General features: G+C 44.6%; 1 protein-coding gene across 5 annotated transcripts in view; it reads right to left on the bottom strand.

Moving 5' to 3' along the window:
* The window catches only part of ARHGAP26 (Rho GTPase activating protein 26), a 703968-nt gene that overhangs the window by 269153 nt on the left and 419337 nt on the right, over positions 1–15478 (bottom strand). For all 5 annotated transcript variants that reach the window (XM_074313709.1, XM_019739058.2, XM_019739059.2 and 2 more), the window contains 3 exons: positions 9063–9167; positions 7434–7563; positions 3449–3549 (listed from right to left, as the gene is read on the bottom strand). In XM_074313709.1, coding sequence (XP_074169810.1) covers positions 3449–3549; positions 7434–7563; positions 9063–9167 — 336 coding nt within the window. The remainder of the gene's footprint in view (positions 1–3448; positions 3550–7433; positions 7564–9062; positions 9168–15478) is intronic.

Here is a 15478-nt window from a genome sequence, read left to right as displayed (position 1 = left end):
TTCAATTACTGATGGTTTAAAAACAGTGGGGGATGCAGATAATAACCACTTAAAAATGAAAAGTCATAACTGACAAACTGGGATAGAAAAGAGGCAGGTTGTGCTACAAAAGCCTAAATTCAGGGGACCTGACCTGATCAGGGAGGTCAGCAAAGGCTTTCTCAGGCTGGGACTTGAAAGAGTCATTAAGAGACAAGAGCAGGAGAACAGGATCAGGATGGAAAAGAGCAGGTGGCAAAGCCCCGTGGTCAGGACCCATCAGGCCCAGAAGGAGCTGAAGGAAAGCTGGTGTGGCTGGAATCCACAGAGCAAGCGGGAAAGTGGAATGAGAAAGGGTTTGCGGGAGGCAGGGGCCAGACCATGCAGACTGCATCCTGAGAGTAGTGGGAAAATAGTGAAAGGCTGTGCCAGGGAAAGGACAGGGCCAGTTTCGGGCTGCTCCTGCAGAGAGATGCCTCGTTTCAGGAGGTGGGATGAAGGGAAGTACCTTTCACTACCCAGGGTCTGGTCGCCAATGATGGAGCAAATCTGCTCACATCTCCTGGCCAGAAGCGAAGAGAAAAGCAGGTATTTTCAAAGGAACATAATCCAAAGGAAAGGGACAGTGAAGGGAGAGGACGGGTGGAGCAAAAGCACGTTTGGATGAGGAAAGACCCTATTATCTATGTTAAGTCTGCCTCACGCTGCTAGGAGAGCTTTGCACAAACACGTGTCTAAAGACACCTGATTGTCCTTTCTAACTTGAGAAACACCTCCAGATAGCCAGCCTTCATACTTCCGCCATCCTAACGCTAAGGAAACAGAGTCCACGCCATGGAAAGCTATTTATAAGTGTTATGCATAATTATTAATGCAAAACTATACATTAATTTACATATTATATAATGAGCTATAAATAATTCTATATCAGCATTGCTATAGGCCTCAGAATCAGGAGCTGTGGACTCCAGAATCAGGGTCTGAGTACTGGCTCTATAACTCAGTAGCTGCGTGGCCTTGGACATCATTTTCTCTCTCTGAATATCAATTTCCTCTTTTGTAAAAAAGGAAAACTGGATAAAAAAGGATAATATAGGACAATAAAAAGACCTAGAAAAATATAAGATATAATATAAACACAAGGAATTATTATTAGGAAACTTGATTATCATAATATCAAGCTCCTAACATAGTGCTCATTGTGTGTCAGGTTCTGCCCCAAGAAGTTTATACTACACGCCGATGCATGTAACTCCCTTAACTCAATGAGGTATGTACTATTATCTCACTGACGTCTGGGGACTCCCAAATATATTCCCCCTAATCGGTCTCCACTCTTCACTTTCAAGTGTGGTAAGAAAGAAGTAGAGAAAATACAAGAGTTCGTTAAAGGTTTAGGAAAGTGCAAGATAAAATGCCTGAAAATAAAGACTGTTTAAGAGAATAATTCCGTGAAACTGATTTCTAGAAGGACTAAGAGCTGGAAAGGGACGGTGACTCACCCAAGGAAGGCAGACCTAATTCTATTTCCATTTCATGAATACCAGGGGAGACCTAGTAACATAAATTTTTAATATTCCTTCTAAGTGTAATTTCTCTGTGTTTTGATATTTTCACATATCAGTTTTCCTGAGATTATTTATAAGTCAACCTCACCCCTGACAGGAAACATGAAAAGGGCTTTGGCATTTTTGCTTTATATACAAGGAAGGAATAGAGATACCGATAAACTTCTCTGTTGTGGCCTAAGGAGATGAAAGCCAGGAAGAAAAACCGGACATGGTAGAGAGCATGGGGGCCGCAGGAGGGAGCAGTGGCTGCCTCGGGCAGTCTGATCCCAAAGCCAGCACTCCAGCCTCTACACTGGAATGCCCACACATGCGCAAACCCAACAGGATGCACAAAAATGCACCCCAGATAGGACTGGGGTCAGAATACTTACAGAGGACTAATTTACCAACAGATTAGACACAGCTGAAAAATTACCTAAACTAAAGGAAGAACCAGAGACATTATCCAGAATGGAGTCCAGAGATTCAAAGAGATAAAAAAATATTTTTACTGAAAATATCTCCAGAAGGAGATAACACAAATAATGGGGAGGGAGCAAAATCCAAAGTGATAATCAGTGGGACCTTTCCAAAATTATTGAAAGACACCAACCCTCTATCCCAGAAAGGCCAAAAATTCCCAAGCACAGCAGATTGGAAAAAAAAAAAAAAATTTACACATAGGACCATCATAATGACATGTAGAAGGAAGCAAAGAGGGAGGGAGGGAGGGAGGGAGGGAGGGAGGGAGGGAGGGAAGGAGGGAAGGAGGGAAGGAGGGAAGGAGGGAAGGAGGGAAGGAGGGAAGGAGGGAAGGAGGGAGGAAGGATATATGAAGAGCAGCCAGAGAGAAAAGACAGATCACCTAAAAAGGAAATGCACTCAGGCTGCAGTGAGCGGGACCCGAGGAAAGGAGAACCCTGGCAGCAAAGCAAGGAGTCCCAACAACAGTGACCCCAGAAGGCTGATCCAGCCTGACTGACTCTTCGAAAGATGGCCACAAAAATATCTTCCGCCCTACACTCTTCATACAATGTGACCTTGACACTCCGCCCACTGAGACAAGGTGTGCATCCTCCCCATTTAAACTGGGTGGGCTTGGGTGGGCTTTTGTGGCTGTTTCCATGAACAGATAGGACAAAAGTAAGATGATACGACTTCTAAGGCCAGATCTTTAAAAGGCAATGCAGTGTCGGCTTTTGTTGCTGGAATATTCACTCTGGAAACCTTTAGCTACCCCAAGGCCACCATGCTGTGAGGAAGCCCAAACTAGTCCACACAGACAGACCACACAGGCAGGCCCTGAGACTATACAGAGAAAGTGGGACGTGAAGGGGAGAGGAGGCGATGAAGAAGGAAGTGAGCTACGGCTGAGCAGCCTTGAGCTGCTTCAGACCCTCCTTGTTCCAGCGACACTCACCATCCGATTGCAGCTGCGTGAGAAACCCTGAGCCCAAACCACCCATCCAAACGCCCACCGACCTACAGAAACTGTGAGAAATACTAAAACGACTCGTATGGTTTTAAAAGTTGCTGAGTTTTTGGGTGACCTGTTACACTGCAATAGATAACTGGAACATCTAAATTGCCAACTGGCAGCCCTGGAGGTACCAAGTGACAGTGGCATGCGTCAATCTCAAAGGATGAGGTCACTCAAGAATTTGCAGCATCTAATTACATTTGACACACTTAATATCGCATAGATGTGAAATACAAGAATCTTTCTTAGTTGTGATTCTTAATATAGTTTAGAGCTACAAAAAATCATCTGGTTTTAGTTACTTTGTAGGGTACTATGCCTCCTGGAACTGCTATATAAAAATTAAGAAAATTACAGTGAAACACTGGAAGTGTTACTTTATACACGCATTATAATTATTATTCATTAGCCAAGCATGAAATTTAAAATATGAACTCACCCCCTTTCCTCCTGACTTTTGGTCAAATGGTACCATGGTGATTTGTTTGGAATCCCGCTGATACGTACAATAGTGCTTCACCCAAGACGTTCCAAAGTGACCTGCAAGGTAATGTTTCCCATAAAACATCTATGTATGTCAACCGCACGCCAGAAAAACACACAACGTGTAACCCACAATAGTAACCCACAATGCTCAGCTACCCTTAAACTTTCTAGGGGCAATATATTCCCCACACCAGCTAGACTGGAACAGGCAGACATCTGATCCCACAGGCTGGAAATGGAACTGACCCAGGGCTTTCCCCAGGGACCAAGGAAGCCAGCTTCCCACTAAATGCTACACCCAGTGGGTCTTAAAACATAAGGGAAATAGAGGTTCCCTGGAGAAATTCATTCACTTTCCCATCATCAATCTCCATTTGACATTTCCTTTCTCCCCCCTGACTGGAGTAAGATGATTGAGGACAGAACACAGAAAGGCTCGTCAAAGCACTTGTCACCGTTTTCAGCTGGTGAGCTGACTGCATGCATCCCACACAGCTGCTCTGTGACTCTGCACTGACATGCAAGGACTCTGACCTACTTCCAAGCCCCTAATTTTCACTTTAGTGGAACTCAAGAAGATCTGAAAAACAGACAAGGAAACTCAGAGACACCAGAGATATAGAATGAACTGTGAATGCTCAAACGTAATCCAAGGAGTTTGTAACTCAAAATTCTCCTTTAGGAACGGGAGCTGCCCCACAGTCAGATTATGACAAAGTCTCTGATTTTACCCAGTGTTTGGCCAATAATTCTATTTGGAACAACAAAGTACTATTAGAGGAAGAAGGCATCTTGGCATCATTAGTCTGAAAGGACCTCAGTCAATACTAGTCTTGGACGCTTACAGAGATCACATAGCAGAAATGGTGAAAAAATGACAAAATGAAGAGATTTAGCAAACATTTAATAATTATTTTTCAAGGTATGACTGCCCATTGGAAGTGTTGGATGTCAGTCAGTAAACTTAGAAAGCAATACAGTTAGGGTCTACATTGGAATATTAAAGAAAAATGAAAATACCAACCATTCTAACATAGTTTTGTAGCTTAGAGAAAAAATTCCAGTGGTAGCACAACACAAAGATTCCAAAAGTGCTGTATCTTGGACAATTTGCGCATCAAAACAAATAAGGACAGTAATGAATTTACCCTATGAATAAAATGGGAATCCATAAGTCCAAACTGATAATGGAAGGAAGGAAGGAAGGAAGGAAGGAAGGAAGGAAGGAAGGAAGGAAGGAAGGAAGGAAGGAAGGATGACTGGATGGGATGGATGGGATGGATGGATGGATGGATGGATGGATGGATGGATGGATGGATGGATGGGATAGAGATGGATGGGATGGATGGGATGGATGAGATGGATGGATGGATGGATGGATGGATGGATGGATGGATGGATGGATGGATGGACGGGATGGATGCGATGGATGGGATGGATGGATGGATGGATGGATGGATGGATGGATGGATGGATGGGATGGAATGGACGGATGGATGAATAGATGGATGGATAGAGGGACGTAGGTAGGTAGGAAGGGAGGAAGAGGAGAAGGGAGGTCGCTTCCTTACAGCACACTAAATAACAACTAATAAATGTGGAACGAGTGGCAGAGATGAGAAATCATCATGTTGCAACCATCACAGTAAAGATCAGTCCAGGCAGGACTGTCAATGGATGCTGGTCTGTGGGGAGCAAAGTTCAATGAGAAGAAGGATATTTATGTGTCTTAAGGTATCTCCCCACAGATTGCTAATTAGTTACGAGGGGAAATAGTGACTGTACAGGGGGAAAACCACGTAGTACCTTGACTGGGTCATCAAAATTAGCATCACCAGTGAGGGACAGAGGGCCATCTTGTGCCCCCAGATGTGGCACCCAAAAGAGAATGCAATGTTACTTGTACAGGGTTTGACCAAGGATGCTTAACCTGAATCTAATCTTGAGGAAACATTAGACAAACCCACACTGCAGAAAAATATATAAAAGAACTGCCCCATATTCTGCAAAATTGTCGATGTCATGAAAAACAAAGAAAGGCTGAGGAAGTGTTGCAGATAAAGGAGATTAAAGTCATGACAACAGCCAAATGACATCCTGCACTGGAGGAAAACAAAATGCTCTGTAAGGGTATTATTGGGACAATTTACAAAATTGGGATATGGAATGTCATTTAGATGAAATATTTTATCGATGTTAAATTTCCTGGATATGGTAACTATGGTTACATGAAAGCATATCCTTATTTTTAGAAAATACACAGTGAAGTAAAGGAGCATGGTGTATGCAACCTGTTCTCAAATAGTTCAGAAAAAATTAAAATTGAGTATGTATCTGTGACTGTGGTGTGTGGTGTGCACAAACACACACCCACACAGAGAAAAGAACGATGCAATTGTGGAAAAATGGTAAAAAATTAGTGCATTGAGTTAAAGGTCATATGGTTGTTCTGTTAGTATCCTTGCAACCTCCTGTAAGCTTAAGATTATTTCCAAAACAACAAGTTACAAGAACTTTCAAACAACAAAAATGCTGTATCTCAATGCTCTGGAGTCCTGAGTCAGAGAATCAAAATGTGGTTCTAATGACAGTCAAGACACTAATGTTGAAAGAACACAGGAAGTGTTTGAATAAAATTGCATAATGTTATGTGAGAATGCCAAAAAGCAATATTGATTTTATGTATGTAAGAACAATAGTAAATTAAGTATTATAAGCCGACATTGAACTATATTTTACAGCCCTAAAAATTTGTATTTTCAAATTGACCTTAAACTTTTTGGCATAGATCTTCTCATTGGGCAAAGAAGGCATCACCTTATATCAGGCATGTATGAAACACAGAACTAAAGTAACTTCTGTCTCTTATAAACCTCAACAAGCTCATCCCTGCAAGAATGAGGGCCGTTAAACCCTCACCACAACTGATGCTCCAACCCCCAACCCACTAATGCCCCCATTCTCACCAGGGAACAATTTCAAGCCCAAGCAAATTTTTGAGTAATCACTAAATAGAATAATCACTGAAACCAAGAGGATTCTGTTCCATTGGGAAGCTTCCAGGAGTAAAGACATTTGCCTAACCCAAAATCAACAGAAGGACATGAAAGAGCACAAAGCCAGCCAAACTCCAGAAGAAGAAATGAGTCCAGCATAAAACAGCAGGAATGGGAGGGAGGCTAGAAGAGCCATGCGTTACAGACAACAGCTGACTTTCTTGTCTCGCTAGCATGGATTAAGTCTGGAAGTGCTACCGCAATAGCACGGCCCCATCACAAAGCCTCTCCCAGGCCTGGCACATGAACTGGAGTCCTCATTGAGAACTCCTGGCCACCAGCACCTGGCATTGCCTTCCTTGACAGCATACCAATGGGGCAATGAATCTTCTTCCTGGCTCTGAGAGGGAGCTTTTGTTTCTCCTTTTCTTAAAATGTACATGTTGGGATTATAGGATTTGAGGCGAAGAAGGAAAGGGCCTAACTCACGATTGTTTGGGCCTTGCCGAAACAAGTCTCAAAGGAAAACAAAATCACTAAATATTAAGTCCACCGAAAGATACGAATGCACACTGACAATCAGGTGTGACATACAAGATCCTTCCATGGCCTCTATGCCACGGGTATGGTATTCAAAGCTAAACTGAGGGTACAGGCACCCCAAGAGTATAGAGTGATACGAGGGAGAAAAGAGCCTCGATGCATTCCAGGTTCCCCAGGGAATTCCTAGTTACAAAGAAAACAGAATTATGACCCTTGGTGTAGATAAGACTTGTGGACATCACCTTTCCAGTAGGAAACTGAACTATAAATTTACTCTCATTCATCCAAACCTGTATTTACAAAACACGACTCTAGATCAGGCACTACTGGATACACCCTCCACCTTCTGGACATAAGGCATGAGTGCACCCCAAGTTACCAGTGGCCCCGGGCACTCACGTTTCTCCTGAACGTAGAGGTACCCTTCCATGGAGTAGGGGCTGATGGTCTTGTGCTCAAGGGGATTCTCCTTCATCTTTTTCATCAATGACTCCACTTCTGACCTGGTGCCTTCAAAGCGATTTCTTGTCTAGGATGAAAGGAATTGTATTCAAATCAAAGAAATAAAACCCTATTCCCACCTCCAACAATTCAAAACATCAATTAATAGAATCCTTAGAGCTAAAAAGCAGATAATTTAATTCCAACGTCAGTCATCTCAGAATTAGGCAAATATTCAAGAAGTATACTTTGACATAACGTCCTATACCACAACATCTCTCAAACTCTAGGGACCAGCAAAACCACCGGAGGAACTTGCAGAAAACGCAAATGCACAGGCCTCAGCCCTAAAGATGAACTGAGTACCTCTGGACCCACAAATGTGCATTTGACACAAGCATTCCATGTGATTCTGATTTGGATGGTCCATGGGAGGGTCCATCGCCCAGCTCCCCCTCAGGACTGGACGACTCATTTCTCCAGCAGTAGGGAATGCTGCTTGCTGGTGGCTCAAATGGTTCCCTCCTCCGAAGGGAGCTGCTTCATGGAGGGTTCCTCCCTCCCCCAGGGCAGCCTGTACCTACCCAACAATTAGTCTAGGGACGAAAGGGCCAGGGGTCAAAAGCCTGGCCCCTTTGCATCTATTCTGGCCTGAAGGACATACCTGCTCCCAGGTGCCCATGGCATGGACTGAGACCTGTGGCAACTGCATCACAGCCCAACTTCTGCACAGGCCTCACTTTCTCACAGGTGTTTCTGCCAACACTGCTCCCTCTAAACCTGCTACGTGTAAATTTCCACTTCAGAGTCGGCCTTCTGGGGAAGCCGGCAAAGGGGAAGCCATGTTTTGTGAAAACTTTTCCAAGACTCTGCAACTTCCTGTTCTCTCAGAAGACACAGAGAAGCATGTCAGGGCTTCTAAAAGCCATGCCATACGACCCACATGGATGCACTGGGTTTCTTTTCTACACAGGATCATCCAGAGACAAAGACAATGTGCAGACTAACACGGCCCACTCACAGTGGAAGGGGCTTGAGCCCTGCTAACTGCTAACCAAAGAGCCCTAGCCAGGATTTTGAGCACGGACAGGCCCTGCTGTGTAAAATCTGGGAGAGGAGGTTGGGAGTAAACCACACTGACACGGATTTCCTGTTAGCCTGACTAAGAGTTGAACAAGAGCACATCCTTCGAGCTGGAGGTCAGCATGTGTGCCCCACCCCAACACTCCAAGGTCTAGTGTGGCCAGGCAGCTAGATGCACAGAAGGGGTTGGGCTGGGGCGGGTGGGGCTTCCACTGCCAAAGGAAATCCTGGCTCTGGTGCTACAGATTGAAAACACAATGAGCAGCAGCACTTCCGAAAACATAAATAGTGCTTTGGAATAACGGGGAGGAGGACGATGTCCTAACCCGGGGCCACCCAGCACCCTAGAAATGCCTGCCCCCAGGTGCCCTTTGAACCCGAGCAAGACTCATCCTCCTCACCTGCATTCCAACCCAGATAAGTGACCTCCCTGCCACCAGCCCCGTGGTTTGGTTTTTCCTTTCCGTGACCAGGGAAAGGAAGCCTGCCCCTTCGCCCACTCACGTTCTGTATGCTAATGGTCAGCTGCGTCTTGAAGTCACTGAAATCCTTGGCCAGCTCATAGCCATGGTGATAGAACGTGAAGAGTCCTTGCAAGAATGCCAGGAGCTGCAATGGAGGTAGAAAGGCAGGGTTCACGTAAGCCAGACAAAGAGGTATATGCAGCTGTACCTGCTTTCCCAACCGGGATTTGAAAGTCTAGAATAAACAACAATGGCTAACACCTACTGAGCACGGTTTGTATGCCGGGCACCGTAGCTTAATGCACCTTATCTCACTGACTACTCACAACAACCTATGAGGTAAGTGCTATTATCATCTCCATTTTAATAATGAGGAAGCAGGTGCAGAGAGGTCAAGTAACTTGCCCCAAAACACACAGTAAGTGGCAGGCAGGATTTGAAACCAGATCTCCTTGACACCAACATCCAAGCTCTTACCCTGAGATCCTCACCACCACCTCCCAAGAAAACCATTTTCTCAGAAACTGAAGACCAGGACTCCAACTCAGGTTCCTGCTAGTACCCTTGTAATATCAGGTTGTCATGCAGAAGGGTGTGGTTACATTGACAACCAACAAAGAAGGGAGGAAAGGAAGCTGGTGTGTTCTGAGTCTACAGCCTCCCAGGCAAAATGAAACCAAAGAAAATCATCCAGGTCAGACGTCGGCTCAAGTGTGTTTCTGTGCTTTCCCCAAACTATCCAAAAGTAAACACTATGGATTCCTTTATTAAAATACTCCCATGTTGCCACATTTTCAGTTATGATGGTTTCCTAAATGCTCATGTAAATTGCCTCGGGCTAACAGTAAGCCCATTCGTTGTTTAGTCTTGTCTTTAGTGAAGAGTGAAAACATCTGTTCACTAAAATTCTTACAACATGTCTTCATATACTTAAAAACTATTAATGCTCCTGGGCCCCTGCCAGCCAGCCATTCTCCAAGCTGAATAATTGTTCCTGTAGTCTTTCGTCTCAGAGCCTATATGCAAACCTCACTGCTGTTATGCTAAGCTGGCCCCTTGCCCAAGTTCTACACGTCTTGCCTCAGTTCCAAATCTCTACCTGAAAAGGGATTATACTCAAAGTTTGAACAAGGTTTAGAAGAACCAGAACCTCACCTCCATCACAGGCTCAGTTCTACTGCATTTGGGGACCATCCCTGTGTTAACTGAACTTTTCGATGCCAACTCACATATTCTGAGCAGTGCACTCCAACGTCCCTCTACCACATGTGACATCAGGCACAGTTGCTTGACTTTATATTGCTGTGTTTAGCTTTTCAGTCCCTAAATGAATATACCTTTACTTATTAAACACAGTCTCCCTTATTTTCACCTAACTCGTCTTTTCTAAGAGGCAGCCCTATTAATGAGGTGAAGAGAACTCACCCCACGCCCCTACTCTCCCACCTTGCTTGTGGCAGGTATGGGAAGCACCAAGGTAGGTGCTACTTACTCTACCTGAGCTCAGAGGAGAGACCTGTCTGTGGGCTAAGCCACACGTCCAGCCCAGTTTATCACAGAGTTCTATGCTGGGGAGTCAGACAAAACCCGGTTGACAACAATGTGGTACCATGACTGCCCCCAAGCATATATCCCCTCAGATCCTCATGGAAGGTGGGGGAGCAGGCATTGCTGGAGCCTCTGGCTCTAAGAGCATCTAATAGCACCACAGATAGATCCGTAACCTAAATCAATGAACAGGTGGTAACTCACATAGTCACCGAAGGCTAATAATGAACCCTTTTCTTCAAAGACACCAAATCCTTTGGACTTACTCTACACAGAATCCTTTTTGGAGGCGGCCCATACTTTTCCTTCTAGATGGCTCCAGTAGGAGAGAAGGGGCTCTTGTGCCAAACCCAGTGCTAGCATCCAAGGAGACCTGTTCCAGCTCTTCCCTCCCTGCTGTACATGCGTGCTGTGCCCCATCACTCTGTGGAGGCGCTGAGCCGTCCTCCACTACAGAAAAATGTAGGCGACAAGAGCTAATTCTAAGGTCGTGCCTCCTAGTGACTCTGACTTAGCCTTCACTTAACGTCAACGGGGTCTCCCTTTCTCACGGTCATTAAATGTCTCAAACACGTCACTAAGATGCCACCTGGGCATACACACAAGAGCTCCAAAGGCAGAGTTACCAGTATTTCTTCTGGTTTTCACTTCCTTTGATTATCATGCATGACTGTCCATTTTTCTACGGGAAATAATTCCTTAGACATTGCTATCTTTGGCCTACTTCCCTTCCTTTGACCCTCCCAATCCATTCTCTGCCCTCTCCCACTTCCTGACATCCCCCTTCCCACAAACTATATGAACCTTTGAACCTACTACCCAGTGGGAAAGCACAGCCCACTCCTCAGAAAGCCGGGCAAGGCCCACGGAAGGACTCCAGAGATGGAAAGATCTGTCTGCCTCGAAGAAACACTTCTGCTCACACACACAGAGGAAGAGCTTGCCGCAGCCTCACCTGCTTAGCAAGTAAGCCACGCCATCCACCCAGGCTCCTCCCTGAACAGTCAGCAACACAAAAACAGAGAACCACCAAGGAAATGCCAAACAATACCCTCCCCACCTCCCTTTGCCTTCTTCCCCATCCTTGTTTGCCTCAGGGAAAAACTGAAAAACAAAACAACAACAAAAAATGATTCCTATTTCTAGCTGACAACATAGACCTAATTTATTTATTTTTTTAAATAAGCAAATATGTAACTGCTTCACGTAATGCTGGCTGCATCCTTCTGGACTATTGGATACATTTAGGTTGTTTTCATTCATGCAATAGAGCCACAGTTATGGGTTAAATTATGCCATCCTCTCCCCCACCACCCCATCCCACCACCCTCAGCCCCCGCCAAAAGATATGTTGGAAGTCCTAACCCGCAGGACCTCAGAACGTGATTTTATTTTGAAATAGTCTTTACAGAGGTAATCAAATTAAAACGAAGCCAATAGGTCTTAACCTAAAATGACTGGTGTCCTTATAAAAGGGGAAATGTGGACACAGAGAAACACACAGAGGGAAGACAGCCACGTGAAGATGAGGGGCAGAAGTGAGGCGTCTACAAAGCAAGGAAAGCCAAATCCTGCCAGCAAACCACCAGGAGGTGGGAAGAGGAAAGGAAGGAGAATTTCCCTACAAGTTTCAGAGGGCGCATGCATGGCCCTGCCAACCTTGATCTCGGACTTCCGGCCTTTAGAACTAGGAGGCAATACATTTTCGTTGCTCTAAGACTTTTGTGGGACTTTGTTACAGCGGGCCTGGCAAACTAACGTAGCTATCGAAAAGCATTCATTCACACAACACAAAGAAGGACAGAGAGTAGGCTGGTGGGAAGGTGGGCTGAGTCAGCCGTGTAACTGCCTTTAACTCACCCTTTACAGGAAGAAAACGATGCTCCCTACTAGTGCCCCAGGCTGTGGTACAGCCTGAAATGAAATGGGCTTAGCACAGGAGTGCCAGCAGGAGCAGCTCAGCAAGAGAGACACAACCAGACTGATGTGTGAGAAGGGTCCAGGCCCGGCTGGAGAAGGGGGAGCTCCAGGGCAGGATGCAGCAGACCAGAGGGAAAGAATGAAGGCCTGCAAGGAGGCAGAAGCAGTGAGAAAAGACAGGAAGGCACGGCACCAGGAAACAGGTGACACTCAGGGATGCGGTGCCTGGCAGATGTGAGAATGAGTTCTCTGCAGCGCTAGGTAACCTGCAATTATGAAAACTCGGAGAGCAGACGGAACAGGGCTCCACCTTCATGAAGTCGGTATGTCATTAGCTGCAACCCAAATCTCCAGGACAGTTAGTACCTCCAAAAGAAAATAAAGGTTTCCAGGGCACACAAAAAATAATGGGCTATATCCCAGAAGCCGGGTTTTCTTCCTTGGAACACTAAAATCTTGTTTCTTTTTCTGAAGGTCAGTAACATCCTAATATGTGAAGTTACTTTCTAAGAAACACAGTCAATGGGCACAGAGGTTCTTTGAATGGCCAAAGATTCCCTTGACTGCAACCACCCCAAAATATGAATACCTACCCCAAGTACCTCAGCACTTTAGTTCAACAGATTGCATCATGGTTTCCTTTCCACGCGTAAAAATCAAATGCTGCCCATAGAGATTAAAGGCCAGACCAGTTCTGCTATTACTAGATGTGACCTTGGAGAAATAAATAAATGTGTTTCCATTTCTTCATCTGGAAAACAGTACCTACCCTCCGAGACATTATAAGGACTGCATGACACAATGTTTGTAAAGCTCTTATTATTAGCACAGTACATGGCACAGTTTCGGCTGATACCAATTGTTATTTCATGTTCTTTTGTACAGTCTAGGCCACTGGCTCGGACTTTAATGAGCAATGGAATCGCCTGGAGGGCTTCCTAAGTTCTGGGTCTGGGATAGGGCCTGAGGATTTGTATTTCTAGGACTTTGAGAACCACTGAGCTAGTCAGTGGCATTTTCACTGATGAACCTCTTCTCACTATCCACAGCTTCCGGAGCCCCGGACCTGCCTACAGGCTGCTGTGTTCAGAAACAAGAACTTCTGTGGAAAAGTGATGGTTATACCTACGAATCCTATATCCAGCCTCTCATTTCACTCTGGGCAAGTCCCTGTCACTGTCTGTTCATTCCAGCATGAGACCAGAAATCACTGTCATTAGCTCTCCAGGTCTTTACTTTATGACCTGAAAAATACCTGCAAACCACAATGGTTTTCTACTCTTTCAATCCCTCTGGCCCTCCTATACCATCGATTCTATCCGACCTGACACTGAACTGCTGGCTGCCTTGGCTACCTCTCTGCTATATATATCCTGCTTCCCAATGAGGCTGTGAGCTCCTCAGACACAGCAGCTGGGTCTTCAGCATGTTCTACAGTACTCAGGAAATAAGCACTTTTAGAATTACCAATACTATTTATATTAAAACAGGTGGACCCCGTTAATATTGGCACCTGACTCCTTTACTCCTTTGAGGAGACCCTAGGGAACCAAAGCTGATACATTCTCAGAATAAAAAATTAATTAACTGGGTGCTAATTAGCAATTATATAATAAATATATAATAATTGGGTGCTAATTAGGTTAACTGTTCTAAGAATTTTACATAAATAAACTCATTTAATCCTCATAATATCTTTACATGATAGGTGGTATTATTTACCCATTTCGCAGATGAGGAAACTGACCCTAAAAAAATAAATAACTTCCCTAAGAACACACAGCTAGAAAATGGCTGAGCTGGGATTTAAATCTAAGCAATCTGGCTCTAAACCCCTTAATATTGATGCTATACTGACTCTCAAAAAAAAACTCAAGACACTGATCTACTACAAGAGAATGCCAGGTAATATAAGAATAAATCCTACAGATTTCTTTTAAAAAAAGAGAGAGAAAGAGGAGGAAGAAAAGGAGAAGGAAAAAAAAGGAAGGAGGCTGAGAAAGCCCACCTAAATCAGCAGAGTAATCCAGCTGAGCCCAGCCTGGATTGGCTGAACCCCAGAGATGTGTAAGAAATAAATGCCAAATATATGGTGATGGAAGGAGAACTGGGTGGTAAACACACAATGGGATTTATAGATGATGTAATACAGAATTGTACACCTGAAATCTATGTAATTTCACTAACAATTGTCACCCCAATAAATTTTTTAAAAAAAAGAAAGATGGGCCGGCCCGGTGGCTCAGGCGGTTAGAGCTCCATGCTCCTAACTCCGAAGGCTGCCGGTTCAATTCCCACATGGGCCAGTGGGCTCTCAACCACAAGGTTGCCAGTTCAATTCCTCGAGTCCCGCAAGGGATGGTGGGCAGTGCCCCCTGCAACTAAGATTGAACAGGGCACCTTGAGCTGAGCTGCCGCTGAGCTCCCGGATGGCTTAGTTGGTTGGAGCACATCATCTCAACCACAAGGTTGCCGGTTGGACTCCCACAAGGGATGGTGGGCTGCGCCCCCTGCAACTAGCAATGGCAACTGGACCTGGAGCTGAGCTGTGCCCTCCACAACTAAGACTGAAAGGACAACAACTTGAAGCTGAAAGGCACCCTCCACAACTAAGATTGAAAAGACAACAACTTGACTTAGAAAAAAAGTCCTGCAAGTACACACTGCTCCCCAATAAAGTCATGTACCCCTTCTCCAATAAAAAGAAAGAAAGAAAGAAAGAAAGAAAGAAAGAAAGAAAGAAAGAAAGAAATGCCTATTGCATGAGGTTTTATGGTTATTTGTTACCCAGCAGAAGCTAACAGATACATTACCTGATTTACTAGGAACATCTACTGAGAGATCAAAGTGGACAATAAAAAAACTGAGCTCAAAGATGTAGGGATGGAACTCATCCAAATTAGGCAATTATAGAGTAGTATCAATCAACATACATTATTACATATAACAGAAGAATTATTAGATTCACTTTTTTTTTTTAACCCCATC

The sequence above is a fragment of the Rhinolophus sinicus genome, linkage group LG10 (genome assembly GCF_036562045.2).
Source record: "Rhinolophus sinicus isolate RSC01 linkage group LG10, ASM3656204v1, whole genome shotgun sequence".
Taxonomy (NCBI): Eukaryota; Metazoa; Chordata; class Mammalia; order Chiroptera; family Rhinolophidae; genus Rhinolophus; species Rhinolophus sinicus.
Note: the sequence above shows the minus strand (reverse complement) of the source record. Positions and strands in the feature narration are given on the sequence as shown.